The sequence below is a fragment of the Rhipicephalus sanguineus genome, chromosome 2 (assembly GCF_013339695.2).
Source record: "Rhipicephalus sanguineus isolate Rsan-2018 chromosome 2, BIME_Rsan_1.4, whole genome shotgun sequence".
Lineage (NCBI taxonomy): Eukaryota > Metazoa > Arthropoda > Arachnida > Ixodida > Ixodidae > Rhipicephalus > Rhipicephalus sanguineus.
Window position 1 is genome coordinate 147151396 of NC_051177.1, and position 15534 is coordinate 147166929.

A 15534-nucleotide genomic window follows, 5' to 3' on the forward strand; every position below is an offset into this window, starting at 1 on the left:
GCACATAAGGAACGAGGACGACGCCGAACATAATAGCCAAATAAGCACAGAACGTTCAGCGTTAATGTTTGTTCGTTTTTTCTTGTGTTCTCGGTCCTCCTTGTTTGTGATGTGCGTTGTCATAAGCTATCTTTGCGTTGCACTTGGGAAACGAAATTTCAGTCACAGTGTAAGTTCTATTTATGAGTAGACCGTATTCTTCATCTAATACAAAAGCATGACGATGTAGTCAAGCGTGAATTATGGTTTTATTGAAGAAAACTATGCAGCTTACATGCAAACTCGTCATACAGAGCTCTTGCTAATACCGATACGATATAAATCATCTGATTTATACCGCCTATGATGCCAAGTGGCAGCAGCGATCACACCACATCAATACAATAGTGCACAAGTTCATTATAGAATGTTTCATTTTCGTGCGAAATGAATGTGCAGTAAACGGTGCGGTGAAGTTTTAGTACCGCAAGCGTGGCAGTGAACTGGAGAACGGCATAAAGCTTTTCATCGCGTTAACATTAAAAACAAACATTACGCATTGAGCCAATAAAATACTTTAAAACTACAAAATTAAAAATCGCACACGTTTAGTATAGAATATGACACACAACCGCTAAGCTAACAAATAATGCTGAAAGCTAGTTGATAGGGGATCTATCATGATAGGAGGTAAAACGTGCAAAGAATGGGCAGGTAATACACAAAAGGCGAACATGTATTTGTTTTTAAGAGATAAAAAAATAAAGTGTCTTCACCTGACTCTGGTGCATTGTGCGTAAATCATGCTCAACAATAACATTTGCAGAAATGCATACATTGATCTACTAAGCGTGGGCTCATAGAACAGTTCATTCTCCATTTGGTTGAGTGTTTGGTGGTTCAGAACATGGTCAGTGAAGCCGCAGTTCAGAAAAAAAATAATCAAAACAATGGACAGTCTATGTTGATAACGGACATCAGAAAAATGGCACCGTGACAAAAACTGACTTCCAAGAAGGAAGTCAGTTTTTGGAAGTTCACGCAGCAAGAGCAGCGCGTCCTTTGTACCTTACCGTAAAAACTTGCCGTATAAAAAATAATCACTCCGAGAATACTCAAAATCACCATACCTAAATTTTCTACTTTACTCGCACAGAAGCATTATCTTAATGTACGTGCGTCATGGTAAGATTGCAATGGCACGCGCCATGTGCAGGGGGATTGAAAGACACGCCAACAGCGCGGCGTGCTGTTTACATCACGCTCTGCCCTTGGTCGCAATAAGAAGATGCTAGAGTAGTTCATGATTGTATCATGGATGACACTATTGGCGTCCAGGCTACAACCGCTTTAAAGAAAATGCGAATCAGCATAGAATGTAGATGCCGCACTGTTCGCGTTTTTTTTTCAATCCCCATAGTAGACTCCTTCGCTGAACAACAAGGCGAGGCACTCAAATCTCAGCTTTCGTCTCACACAATTCCGCTATGTGGTCTCAAGCGACTAGGATTCAAAAGACCACGAATCTGGTGTTACGCGGCCGTAGCGCTGGATGAAGTCGGCACACTTAAGCTAGTTCCCTACTGCAACCGCTGCAGATTCACGAGCATTGTGGGCGTATAAAACTATTTCTGGTACCGGTCACAACCGTGTGTACGAGGTTTCAGTGGCGACCTCTAGCGGCCCTTGCGGTAGCCGCAGCGACTGCCTCGATGAGCGCTGCTCGAAATCCAGCCTTCTCGAGCGCCCAGAGACCTTCGCAAGTGGTGCCGGCCGGGGAGCTCACGTCGTCCTTCAGCGAGCCCGGATGCCTACCCGTTGAGAGCACCATCTTAGCCGAACCCTGTGGGGAAGATAACAAACATGGTCGACCGACTGCCGCTGTACCAAGCTTCAACATTACACGACCAATTTGGCAGCGATGATGTTAGCCTCTTTAGTTGGTCGGGATATTTCGTCTCGTTGGTCGGATAGCGTCGTCTTCACGGAAAAGAAATATATAAAAATTAAGTTCAGCGATTGAAGTGAAAAAAAGCGCCTACATTCGCTGGTATCGCGCATACAAAATACAATATAGAATACTATTCTTTTAACACGAAAGTGTTTCATGCCGGGGTCCACCACGGCTCCACTGACGCATTTCCATCACGTATATGACGTTCTAAAATATAAAGACTAACATATGGCAAAGAAAAAAAAAACAAGAACAAAAAGTTCCGTCTCTGGGAGTCCGACTTACGACCCTTCGATCCCCAGCGCGCAGCGCGAAACGACTCCTCCGCAGACTGCACGTTCTTCGACATGCTAACGGCGTGCTATTTATGTACACCAATTGCCGGTGGCTGTACTCAGAGATCGCGGTACATCAGCGTGTTTTCGTTATCACTACTGAGCTGGCGTGAAGGGCTCGAACGGCGCGCGTCGCCCCACGCGTTGAGATGACCGTGCGCCTCTACAGGGCGTGGTCGCTCCTGCGCGCGCGCTTATCTTGTACGTCTTGCGCTGTCACCGCAAGTTTGCGCTGAAGTTAGAGAGAGCATGAAGGTCACTTCGCTCACTCCAGCGGCCGCTTTTGCGAAATGAGCGCGCTGCTCACAAACAAGTTACAGCTGTGACAGTTCGCGCTCATCCTGTGTATACTTGTGCGTTCGTTTCGTGCGTCCTCCTTTGTATTTGACCAGCGCGCTTTAACTGTCGAGCTGTGACAGTTGTTAGTTCGCGCTCATCCTGTGTATGTTCGTTCTGTGCGTCCTTTCTGCTTGAGCAGCGCGTTGCAAGTTTCGAGCTGCTTGCCGTTCTTCACGTGACACTACAACTTGTTGCTATAGCATTCATTCCTTCGCCCTCGGGGCGAAACAATCCACAACAAACGCTCAACTACGTCTGTGAAGACACGTTTTACTTTCGTGTTATACCGATTCCTATGACAGAGGGATCAACCATGTTTTTTTTTCATCCAGTTTACTGTCATCACATTTATATCCCAATTTCCACAAGGAACATCTCCTATACTTTCCTTGGCATTATTGTGTGTTATTCCTAATTAATATTGCGTCTAACAAATAAAAACGAGCCCATAAAAGTCACCTTCTTTCCTTCATTCATAGCGAGCGTCTCGTTCTAGCAGACTTGATGCCCTCAGGTAGTATGCGAGGGATTATTGGTCAGCTGCCCGCTCGTAAAAAAAGATCACGTGCTACGTGACGCCAACAGGCGGAAAAAGAGTGTTCCACGCTCGCCGCCATGGCTCCGATCGGTGCTGACTAACACTCCTAGGTTTAAATGCACATATTTACCCCATAAAGTGGACGGAAGGATGACCGCCGCCGCATCTCAGAGGTAAAGCATCGGACGCGTTATTCGAAGGTCGCAGGTTCGGCAGCTGCCGGTGGCAAGTTATCTTTCACTGGCAAGTTACACTCGAGCTTATTCTAGAGTTTGCGTGACAGCCAGCGATAACGCTGGAATATTCGACGGCACGTGTATAAATGCCGACGCGCTTCACCGCTTGTCAGTTGATCGACGGTCGACGCTCTGTTCGCCGCTATCAGTCCATACCGTGTGTATTGCTGTCAATTAACTTTCTGTTTACCGGCCACAAGTTCGGCCAAATAAAGAGTTTCATCTTGGACACGTCGCCTGCGCTCTTCGTCGACGTCACGACCACGTGACATCTGGTGGAGGTGCTGTTCGTTCATGTTCCGGACGCCGTTCAAGCCGTGAACCCAGCCCACAGTACGGAGAAGACATCGACCCCAACCACGACCAGCGAGCTAGCCGTACGCAACAAGGTCTAGCACTGAAGTACGGGTCTCTACCCGACAAGACTCGGAAGACCAAGGTCAGGACCACGACTGCGGCAACGATAACAGCCACTACACCACCGCCCGTGATCGGGATGCAGCAGCCAAGGGAGCCGCCAATCTTTCGGGGATCATCATGTGAGGACTCAGAAACGTGGCTCGAGTCGTACGAGAGGACTGCGGCCTTCAACAACTGGGACCTCAGCGACAAGTTACGCTATGTGTACTTCGCTTTGGAAGACAGCGCCAGGACGTGGTTCGAGAACAGGAAGCCTACCCTGACAACGTGGGACATTTTCTGGACCAGGTTCCTCGCAGCGTTCACAAGCGTCGTGCGAAAAGAAAGGGCCGCCGCATTGCTGGAGACACGGGTCCAGCTCCCGAACGAAAAAGTGACAACCTTCGCGGAAGAAATGACCAGACTCTTCCGCCACACCGACCCTAACATGACCGAGGAGAAGAAGGTCCGTTTCCTCATGCGAGGAGTAAGGCAAGAGCTCTTCGCTGGGCTCATGGGGAACCCACCCAAGACAGTCCAGGAATTTGTCTCCGAGGCCACAACAATTGAGGGCACGTTGGAAATGCGCACCTGGCAATACAACCGCCACTTGATCCCAGACAGCGCAGCGGTTCAACCTATCGGCTCCGACGATCTGCGGGAGACCATAAGGGCCGTAGTGCGCGAAGAACTTCATCGAATGTTCTCGTCGTGCCAGGCTCAAGATGCCTCGATCGCAGACATCGTCCGACAGGAAATCCAGCAGTCGCTGGGCGCCCCTGAGTCAACGCAGCCGCAAGCAATGAGCTATGCTGCTGCAGCCCGACGCAACGCCCCTCCCCCTCCTCGACCACGTCAAGACGCCTCGCCGCTAGGCACCACCGCCGCCACCACCGACGTCATACCGCCCGCCAGCCGGCCAGCGATACACGCCGAGGATACCGACGTTTGGTGCACACCTGACAACCGCCCGCTCTGCTACCACTGCGGGGAGGCCGGCCACACGTACCGCCGCTCTCAGTACCGACAGATGGGGCTGTGAGGATTCGCCGTCAACGCTCCGCGCCCGCAGCCAGGCGAACGGCCTCGCGACATCGACGACTACCTCACCGGAACACAGTGGCAAGAACGACGACCCTCTCGCTCGCCGTCGCCTGGCCGCTACATGTCACCGCACTGCCGGCAGTGCAGTGGCCCAAACCGGAGCCGGTCGCCTAGCCCGTATCCGGGAAACTAAGCGCAGCAACCGATGGAGGTGCGGTTGCTGGGCGACGAAATGCCGAAGATCCTCCGCGGCCGCTGACGACGACAACGCGACGAGACCTGCAGAACACGACGCGAAGCAGACGAAGCCCTGCCGACGAAACCTCGCGGACCGAAGAAGACCCGACGACGCAACATAGAAGCAGCGGAACAAACCGACGCAGCCGTGACACGACGCCGCGACCCAACCGCAACGCAAGACGACGAACTAGCGACCTCGACGTTATCATCGACGGCCACAACGTCACCGCTCTCGTCGACACTGGGGCCCACTATTCCGTCGTCAGTGGGCCATTTGCCACCAAGCTGAAGAAAGTAAAGACCGCTTGGAGTGGACCCGAAATCCGGACAGCTGGAGGCCTCCTGATAACGCCGATTGGTGTCTGCACAGCGAGACTCACCATGAATAACCGGACTTATCCTGCGAGCTTTGTAATCCTACAAAACTGCTCCAGAGATGTGATACTCGGAATGGACTTCCTAATTAACCACGGCAACGTCATCGACCTGAGGTCTGAGTCTTAACACTAACCTCAGACAAAGCGCTCCCGCCCCTCGCGACGCCAGGGAACCATGCATTGAATGTGATAGACGAGCAGGCGACCGTTCCGCCGCGCTCCAGCGTCATTATTTCCGTCGGCACCGAATACCCTGCGAACCTTGAAAGCGTCATCGAGGGCGATCAGCACCTACTCCTGAACCGTCATAATTTGTGTCGCAAGAGGTATAGCTGAGCTATGTGACGGTAAAGCAAAGGTAGTGCTGACATACTACAGCCACGAATATAGGCACCTCAACATTGCTACGACGGTCGCCTACATCGACGAATGTGTGGCCGCCAGCAATGCTTTCGCCCTCTTCAATGCTACCGAACCTGCTTCGACGAATCGAGGTCCCGAACAAAATTTCGACGTCAACCCGAGCCTTCCGCAGGTCAAGCAAGACCAGCTCAAACCCCTACTCCTGCAATACAAGGACTGCTTTTCATCGTCGCCCAGGTTTCGGCAGACACCGGTCGCAAGACATCGCATCATAACAGAAGAAAGTACCAGGCCACTTCGTCAGAGCCCGTACAGAGTTTCGACGCGAGAACGTGAGGCCATAAAGAACAAGTCGACGAAATGCTACGCGACGACATCATCCAGCCTTCAAAGAGTCTGTGGGCGTCACCCGTGGTGTTAGTGAAGAAGAAGAATGGGACCGTACGTTTCTTCGTCGATTATCGTCGCCTGCACACAATCACGAAAAAGCACGTGTACCCTCTCCCACGTATAGACGACGCCCTAGATCAACTCCACAACGCGAAGTACTATTCTTCGATGGACCTCAAGACCGGCTACTGGCAAATCGAAGTCAACGAGAGAGACCGATAAAAGATTGCCTTCATAACACCGGACAGCCTGTTCGAGTTTAAGGTCATGCCCTTTGGTCTTTGCTCGGCACCTGCGACTTTCCAACGAGTCATGGATACTGTATTAGCTGGCTTGAAGTGGCAGACTTGCCTTGTTTACTTGGACGACGTCGTTGTGTTTTCCTCGAACTTCGACGAACACCTCCAGAGACTTCAATCCGTACTTCAAGCAATCAAGAACTCCGGGTTCTCCCTGAAGCCAGAAAAGTGCCGCTTCGCGTACCAGGAGCTCTTGTTTTTAGGTCACGTGATCAGCAAGACTGAAGGGCTCACAGACCCACAGAAGACAGCTGCTATCGCTGCTTTCCCGCCACCCACCGACAAGAAGGCCGTGCGCCGATTTCTCGGCCCTTGCGCCTATTACAGACGCTTTGTCAAAGACTTTTTTCGGATAGCCGATCCACTAACGCAGCTCACGAAGAGCGACGTCGAATTCAGGTGGCAAACAGCGCAAGTCGAAGCATTTCATGAACTGAAATGACGCCTGCAGACGCCTCCGATACTTGCGCATTTAGACAAATACGCCGATACGGAGATTCACACCGATGCAAGCAGCGTAGGACTCGGCGCCGTCCTTGTGCAGCGGACGGGTGGACTGGAAAGGGTTATCATGCTAGCCGGTCGCTGTCTAAGGCAGAGGCCAACTATTCCATAACAGAATAGGAGTGCCTCGCCATCATCTGGGCTACGTCAGTGTTTCGCCCCTACCTCTACGGCAGGCCCTTCAAAGTTGTGAGCGACCATCACGCCTTGTGTTGGCTAGCTAACTTGAAGGAGCCTTCAGCTCGCCTCGCACGGCGGAGCCTAAGACTTCAAGAATTTGACATTACCGTCGTGTACAAGTCCGGAAGGAAACACTACGACGCCGACTGCTTGTCTCGTGCCCCCGTCGACCCACCACCCCTCGACGACCAGGATGATGACAGCTTCTTGGGAGCCATAAGTGCCGAACTACAGCGAGCCGACCCGGAACTGAAGGATCTAGTGGAATACCTGGAGGGCACGACCTTCGTTGTCCCAAAAGTATTCAGGCGAGGATTGGCATCATTTTCCTTGAAAAACAACGTCCTCGTAAAGAAGAACTTCTCTTTGGCCCGAGCCAGCTACCTTATCGTTGTACCTTCGGGAGTGCGACCAGAAATTCTGCATGCCCTGCACGACGACCCGACGGCTGGACACCTCGGACTTTCCCGCACGCTAGCACGAGTGCAGGAAAAGTACTACTGGCCGCGCCTTGCCGCCGACGTTACTCGCTACTTAAGGGCGTGCCGAGACTGTCAGCGACGGAATACACCGCCCACAAGAACAGCAGGCTTCCTTCAGCCGATCGAGCCTCCTCGGCGACCATTCCAGCAGATGGGGATGGACCTCCTGGGGCCGTTCCCAACGTCGACTTGCGGGAATAAATGGATCGTCGTGGCTACCGACTACCTCACCCGCTACGCCGAAACAAAAGCCCTGCCCAAAGGTAGTGACGCTGAGGCAGCCAAGTTCTTCATTGAGAGCATCGTCCTTCGACACGGCGCCCCAGAGGTTCTCATCACCGGCAGAGGTACGGCGTTTACGGCTGACCTAACTCAGGCGATCTTGAAATACAGCCACACAAGCCACCGCCGGACCACTGCGTACCACGCACAGACCAACGGCCTCACCGAGCGTCTAAATAAGATCATCGCCGACATGCTGGCCATGTACGTCGACGTCGAACACAAGACGTGGGACGCCATCCTTCCGTACGTGACCTTCGCGTACAACACGGCCGTACAAGAAACGACGAAGATGACGCCATACAAGTTGGTCTACGGACGGAGCCCGGCAACGACGCTCGACGCCATGTTACCAAACGTGACCGACGATGAAAACATCGACGTGACCACCTACCTACAGCGCGCCGAAGAAGCACGACACCTCAACCGCCTACGGATCAAGAACGAGCAGACGAATGACAGCCGCCGCTACAACCTTCGACGACGCCACATGGAATACCAACCCGGTGACCGTGTGTGGGTATGGACGCCAATACGCCGACGGGGACTTAGTGAGAAGCTTCTTCGACGATACTTCGGACCATACAGGGTACTTCGACGCCTCGGCGCACTTGACTACGAGGCTGTCCCTGACGGCATTACGAACTCTCAGCAGCGCCGTGCGCATAAAGCCATATTACGTGCGTTAGTGAATCTGAGGACTGTACTTTTACTTTATTATTGTACTTTCCTGCTGGTGCTTATTTTTATTGTACTTTCTTGTGCTTGTTTATTGTACTTTCTTGCTTTATTCTTGTTATTGTTGCATGCATTGGCCACCCCCCCCCCCCCCGCCGTGTTCTGTTTTAAGCATCGGGACGATGCTTTTTCAGAGGGGGCATTGCCACGTGCGTTTCTTATCACTTTTGCTGTATTCGGCTTTCGCCCACAAAGACTGTCAGCAATGCTCAGCGCAAACTGCACTTCATTGTTCGAGAAGCTTCGCGATTATTGTAGATCGTTTTGTTAAGATTTCGCGCAAGACGCAAGCACTCGAGCTTATTGTAGAGTTTGCGCGACAACCAGCGATAACGCTGGAATATTCGACGGCACGTGTATAAATGCCGACGCGCTTCCCCGCTTGTCAGTTGATCGACGGTCAACGCACTGTTCGCCGCTATCAGTGCATACCGTGTGTATTGCTGTAAATTAATTTTCCGTTTACCGGCCACAAGTTCGGCCAAATAAAGAGTTTCATCTTGGACACGTCGCTTACGGTCTTCGTCGACGTCACGGCCACGTGACAATATATATATATATATATATATATATATATATATATATCAGCCGGTACGGAGATGGAGAAAACATCATTGCAAGGACAGGTAATTGGGCACATGTCAACGTGAGTGCAGTTTCAGCCTTTCGAACGGAAGCCTTGCTCACGGAGTTGCCTGACTGAGCAAAGGCCCCCATGTAAAAGGAGCAAGGTCTACCCTCTCGCACTAAACAACTTTTGTCGGCAGTCTGTGTGCACTTTTTTTTCACCGTAGAGACCAAACTTCGTTGAATTATTTCATTTGCGAGTCGCAGAGCGAGACGTGGATGTGAGGCTGTACAAATACAGATATAGTCCCTGCGGCACATCGGCGTCGCCCAGTCCGACATATGCGTTTACTTCTACTGCCATAACAATCCTTGTCGCGCACTTACCATGACAGTGTTGGCAGCCAGCCTGTAGGAAAGATCCCTCGGCATCCTCTGCCTCACGGCACCGTCGGCGAGAGCTTCAATCATGACGTACACCTGCAGAGATCAAAGTGGTGGGTGTGGGGGGGGGGGGGGGGGGGTTGTAGATTATTGTGGCAAGTTGATAATAGGGTCATTCCAAGTGAAACGTCCCAGCCCAAAATTCGACCGCCAGCGATTCTATTGAAAAAAATTGAGCTAGAAGGTAACTATGTGAGAGTGATTTTAGTAGAGTATTTTCGTTCAGAAAAATTATCTGGTCACGTGACGGCCTTTTGAAAATTCCGGCAAGATGGAAAAGTTGGATGGGAATATATTGCGTGCTCACCCTTGAAACTGGGTACAATGGCACATTGTGTTTTAAACCATTCTATTGTCATTTTTCTTTCACGTGACGTCACAAGAAAAACCATATATTAATTTTCCGGCTTAAATAGGCTTAGCAAAGAAGCAAGAAAACGTGCAAATTCAGACAATTTTCGTAAAACCGGCGGCAACGTTTCAGCCGCAAAAATTTTATAGCTGTTTTACCAGTCAACGTAGTATCTGCTAAAAATATTTTTAACCTTTGTAAGCTAGCGTTTATTGAGATAAATGCTTGCAAAGTTGACAAAAAATGACTTTTTGGGGAGATTCACTCGTAAATTAAGCATTGAGGCCCTCGTGATAAAAATATGTGACAGGGTTCTTTATATGCTCCAACGTCTTCTCTTGTGATGTGGAAATTTTTATTCCTGTAAATTTTGTTTAAAGCGAAAAAATAATTTTTGACGTCCACAACCAATGTCACTGGAATGCACTACCGATGTCTGTCTTTTCTGCGGAACACGTGCTTTTTCTCAGCGATTTTTTGGGCTTGCATGAGGGCTCCGTTAGTGTTTCAAGCAAACTATGGCAGCGTTATTTCGCATCAGTGTATACGCATATCGGAATTAGCTTGCTTTCGTGCCTTCATAACTGGCTTTCTTGGCACTAGGGGGAAGTCAGGCAGACGAGCACAGCATGGGCATTAGCATTTGGCAGTGGTATTTATTGGCTGACTCTGCTTCATTTTATGCCACACGGATGTGTGAATCACATGATTTCTTGCTCTCGGGTGTCTCACACTAGCATGAGAACAGCGTTTCATGGTTTACCAACACTTTCAAAAGGAAATTATGGCTTGAAAACGTAAATTTCTTGTTGTTCAGGCCTATTGCTTTCCGATGTGCCGTCCTCTGGTCGCATTTTGTACACCTTAATCGTTAATGTCAAAGTAGGCCACCTTGTCATACATACGGGCTTTCTCACTTGAAGTTCATGACTGTTGGAGAATGATGCAATCCCAACACGTTGTTCTGAAAAAAGTAATAACAGTATCAGGGGTTTTAAGTGCCAAAACCAAGACATGATTATGAGGCACGCCATAGTGGAGGGCTCCGGAAATTTCTACCATCTGGTGTTCTTTAACATGCACTGAAATCCCACAGTACACGGCCTCTAGCATTTTGCCTCTATCAAAACGCGAACGCCGAGGCCGGGATCAAACCCGCGACCTTTGGGTCATCAGCCGAATACCCTAACTGTTACACCACCGCGGCGGACAGTGTTGAAGGAGTAGGCGGTTCGAAATGGTACAGTTGTCGGGTCCCTTTGACAGAGATCACCATGGCGAATCTCTGAGCGAGCTGGGTTCTCGTTTCTTGAATTTTGCAATGTGGCAACCAGATCACTGTAACACTCTTTACATTACTTTTGGTCCAGCCAAACAAAGCATGTGGTGGCGGAATCTGACCACCATATGACCTTCGTAGACTTGCTCTTGCTGCCAGATGTTTCAGTGGGCCGCCAACATCGTCGCATGCGCTTTTGACATGGGAAGTGACAAGGAAGTTCCACTCTGCTTATAGGTTGTGGTCCTCCTCGTGGTAGCAAAAGTTCAAAACGTTATTTCTATTTTAGGCATGTAGCCCTTTAGGGGCCCGGCTTGTCGTCCATCTACTGTCTGATGCCTCATGGTCAATATATACATACCTAAAACAAGGCTGACAATAACCAGTGGAAATAAGCTAACAAGGTCTTAAATAATATGAGCTACAGAACTAACCAAGTATCAATCGCAATAATTTACCTAAAATCACGGAAAACGATTCTGTTTGCCAGCGCCTACCAGTGACATTGGTTGTGGACATCAAAAATTATTTTTTCGCTTTAAACAAAATTTACAGGAATAAAAATTTCCACATCACAAGAGAAGACGTTGGAGCATATAAAGAACCCTTTCACACATTTTTATCACGAGGGCCTCAATGCTTAATTTACGAGTGAATCTCCCCAAAAAGTCATTTTTTGTCAACTTTGCAAGCATTTATCTCAATAAACGCTAGCTTACAAAGGTTAAAAATATTTTTAGCAGATACTACGTTGACTGGTAAAACAGCTATAAAATTTTTGCGGCTGAAACGTTGCCGCCGGTTTTACGAAAATGGTCTGAATTTGCACGTTTTCTTGCTTCTTTGCTAAGCCTATTTAAGCCGGAAAATTAATATATGGTTTTTCTTGTGACGTCACGTGAAAGAAAAATGACAATAGAATGGTTTAAAACACAATGTGCCATTGTACCCAGTTTCAAGGGTGAGCACGCGTAATATATTCCCACCCAACTTTTCCATCTCGCCGGAATTTTCAAAAGGCCGTCACGTGACCAGATAATTTTTCTGAATGAAAATACTCTACTAAAATCACTCTCACATAAATACCTTCTAGCTCAATTTTTTTCAATAGCATCGCTGGTGGTCGAATTTTGGGCTGGGACGTTTCACTTGGAATGACCCAATACTAATAATAATAATAATAATAATAATAATAATAATAATAATAATAATAATAATAATAATAATAATAATAATCTTTATTGCTACTATCAGTAGTACATAGTCTAACAGGCCTGTGAAAGCCATAAGGTGGCTTGTCTATCGTCCCTCTACACGTAATGCGATCACCGCTATAAAGAAATGAACATAAAACATTATTTTTCATCGCGTTGCTCGGTTTCAGCCAAGGCTCTCATACTCAGTGTATGCACTCAGTAAGGGCCATTTCATAGCGGGATTCGTAGTTCCAATACACTCCAGCGGCATTTCTTGTTCAACAATTTTTCATTTCTTCAAATCTCCATGGAATGGAGTGGATTGGAATGGAAAATCTTTATTCAGGTCCGTCGTGGCGTCAGCTAGCGCGCATGGTCCCCTGAATTTCTGTCCTCTTTGGCTTTACATCATATCTTGTTGATCGCTTGACTATTCATCAGAACCATTAACATTTAGTGTTTAACAGAGTAAATATTATTTCTAAAGCCATTACTCAGTCGTATTTTTCATCTTCGTCCTACCTTCCTTACAAATAAATAGAGGCCTGACTCTATTTATTCGTTTGCAAGGTGGAACTGTATATGCAAACTTTGCAAGCACGAACACGCAAACATGGCACACGTCTTACGGAAATGCACAGAGATCAGAGAAATATAAAAAAAGGCCAACAAAGAACCGTGCCTCTGTGGAGAGCAATGGCTAAGCGATCTCACTACCTCGCATCTACACGACCAACTATGGGCACTCTAGCGGGCCCGGGCAGAGGTGGAAAGGCTATGCCTTACTGCACATAATGCCCGGGTGGCCTGAGACCGGGCCGGCAATCTTGCAGGTCCGCCCGAATATAAACTGTTTCGGCCTTTTACTGCAGAGCTGTTAAGACGAGCTTTCAACCTTCCTTCTCCCTTCCTTGGCAGCGTAGCCGAACTAGAGAGGCTAGAAGGGTTCCCTTCTAGCCTCTCTAGCCGAACGCGTGCTATTTTTTTTTATATAGCCAGGGAGCGAGCGGGCCCAGGGAGGCAAGTGGAGAGGAGGAGGGAAGTGGAAAGGAGGAGGTGCTGAGATGGCGCTGGAGGCGCGCGCGCTCACTAAGCTCTCTCCTGCGGGGTTCTTCCTCGCCCTGGATAAGTTCTCTACGTACCTCCTCGTTCGCCGTGGCGACGACTACCGTCACTTTACCAAACACTTCAGCAAAAGTAAATCAATAGCCAAACGATAATCAACTCCATTAAGCCTCGCTAATCCTACTTCGCAGTTTGCTAAACCACTGGTTCTTTGCTCAACTTTGCACGACGTTGCGGAGGCTCCCCTTGGATCTGCTGGTAATTGGTGTTTACTTTACTAAAGCCATGCCTAGGTTATTTTTGAATCGATTAATCCGTGGAAAAAAAAAAACTCATTGATAAGGATTCGTCGATTAATCTCTCAGGAGTGAACGATTAATCGTTAATCTATTAAAATAATATTCGGCCATCCATAAAATAGGGTTGTCCATCCATTCTTACAGCAGCTATATTGTGTTTCTTTAATGTCGAACCAATGACTAAGTTGTCCACCAATATATTATTGCGATAGCAATTATATGGACAGTCTCAGCTGATTTTTGCCGTCGTCGGCCGCCGTCATTCACCGTATTTATATATATAAAAGCCACAAAGAAAAATAATTCAGAAAAACTTTCCGACGCGCGGAATCGAACGGGCGACCTCTCCCTTTCCAGGGAGCGGCGTTAGACGGTTACGCCATCAACAGTACCGTCTTTCAGCCTGCTAACGGCGAGCTATTTATATACACCATTTCCTTCAGCATGCTTTCTTATTTGCCACATAGATGGCGCGACGTGCGTGCGTTGCGCGCTTTAAAGATCATCGCCCCGCTCCTGCGAACGCCGTTGATCTTCGCCCTACAGGGCGTGGCTGCCTTCGTGCGCTTACCTCGAGGAAAGAAGGGGGCGGCCGGGGGGGGGGGGGGGGTGGAGCGGGCGGTTGTATGTCTTGTGCTCTCCCCGCGAGGTCCGCGCTGAAGCCGCAGAGCGTACGAAGGTCACTTCGCAGCGGCCGCGTTTGCGAAAGGAGCGCGCTGTTCAAACAGAAATAAATAACAACTGTGACAGTTCGCGCTCGTCCTGTGTGTACCTGTTCGTTCGTTTCGTGAGCCCTGCTTTATGTTTGAGCAGTGCGCTTCAAGTGTCGAGCTGTGACGCATGATAGTTCGCGCTCGTCCTGTGTGCGTTCTTTTCGTGCGTCATTTGGGCTCGAACGACGCGCTGGCAATTTCGAGCTGCTTTCCGTTCTTCGCGTTACATTCCACTTTATTGCTATCGCATTCATTGCTTCGCCGTTGCGGCGAAACTGTGACTATCTTTTTGTTTCAGTCATCGTCATGGGGCGCTCACGTATGCCGGTCCACTGCCGCTGAGCCCCGTGGCGACGTCCATGAGTGACTCGGGCACCTCCTCGCAGTGGCCCACGCTGGCCAGCAGTCGAGACACCAGGCTCGCGTCATCTGCGGTGGCCGCGACACCGCGCGCGAACACGCTGGCTCCTTGGCGCACCAGGCACGGCGTGTTGGGCATCACGCGCACGACGCGCGTCTCCGGGGGAAGCCTCTGCGTACGTGAGGCAGATTACATTAGATAGATAGATAGATAGATAGATAGATAGATAGATAGATAGATAGATAGATAGATAGATAGATAGATAGATAGATAGATAGATAGATAGATAGATAGATAGATAGATAGATAGATAGATAGATAGATAGATAGATAGATAGATAGATAGATAGATAGATAGATAGATAGATAGATAGATAGATAGATAGATAGATAGATAGATAGATAGATAGATAGATAGATAGATGGACGGACGGACGGACGGATTATGATGTATTATGATGATGATGAATTATAGCTCAGCCCTAGTTTTGTAATGGGTTGGAAGCTTTCAACCACTCATTCATTACGCAATTCACATGGTGTGACGCCGGGTTAGCCACCCTAGCCTGATGTAATGCT

The 15534-nt window shown here is 49.0% G+C and overlaps 1 protein-coding gene across 1 annotated transcript in view; it reads right to left on the reverse strand.

Annotated features, from left to right (window-relative positions):
* Nucleotides 1–239: 239 nt before the first annotated feature.
* The window catches only part of LOC119383779 (pyrroline-5-carboxylate reductase 3), a 48870-nt gene continuing 33575 nt past the window's right edge, over nucleotides 240–15534 (reverse strand). The window contains exons 4-6 of the mRNA XM_037652078.2: nucleotides 14914–15126; nucleotides 9634–9726; nucleotides 240–1822 (exon numbers count right to left, since the gene is read on the reverse strand). Of these exons, the coding sequence (XP_037508006.1) occupies nucleotides 1643–1822; nucleotides 9634–9726; nucleotides 14914–15126 (486 nt within the window). The 3' untranslated portion in view covers nucleotides 240–1642. The remainder of the gene's footprint in view (nucleotides 1823–9633; nucleotides 9727–14913; nucleotides 15127–15534) is intronic.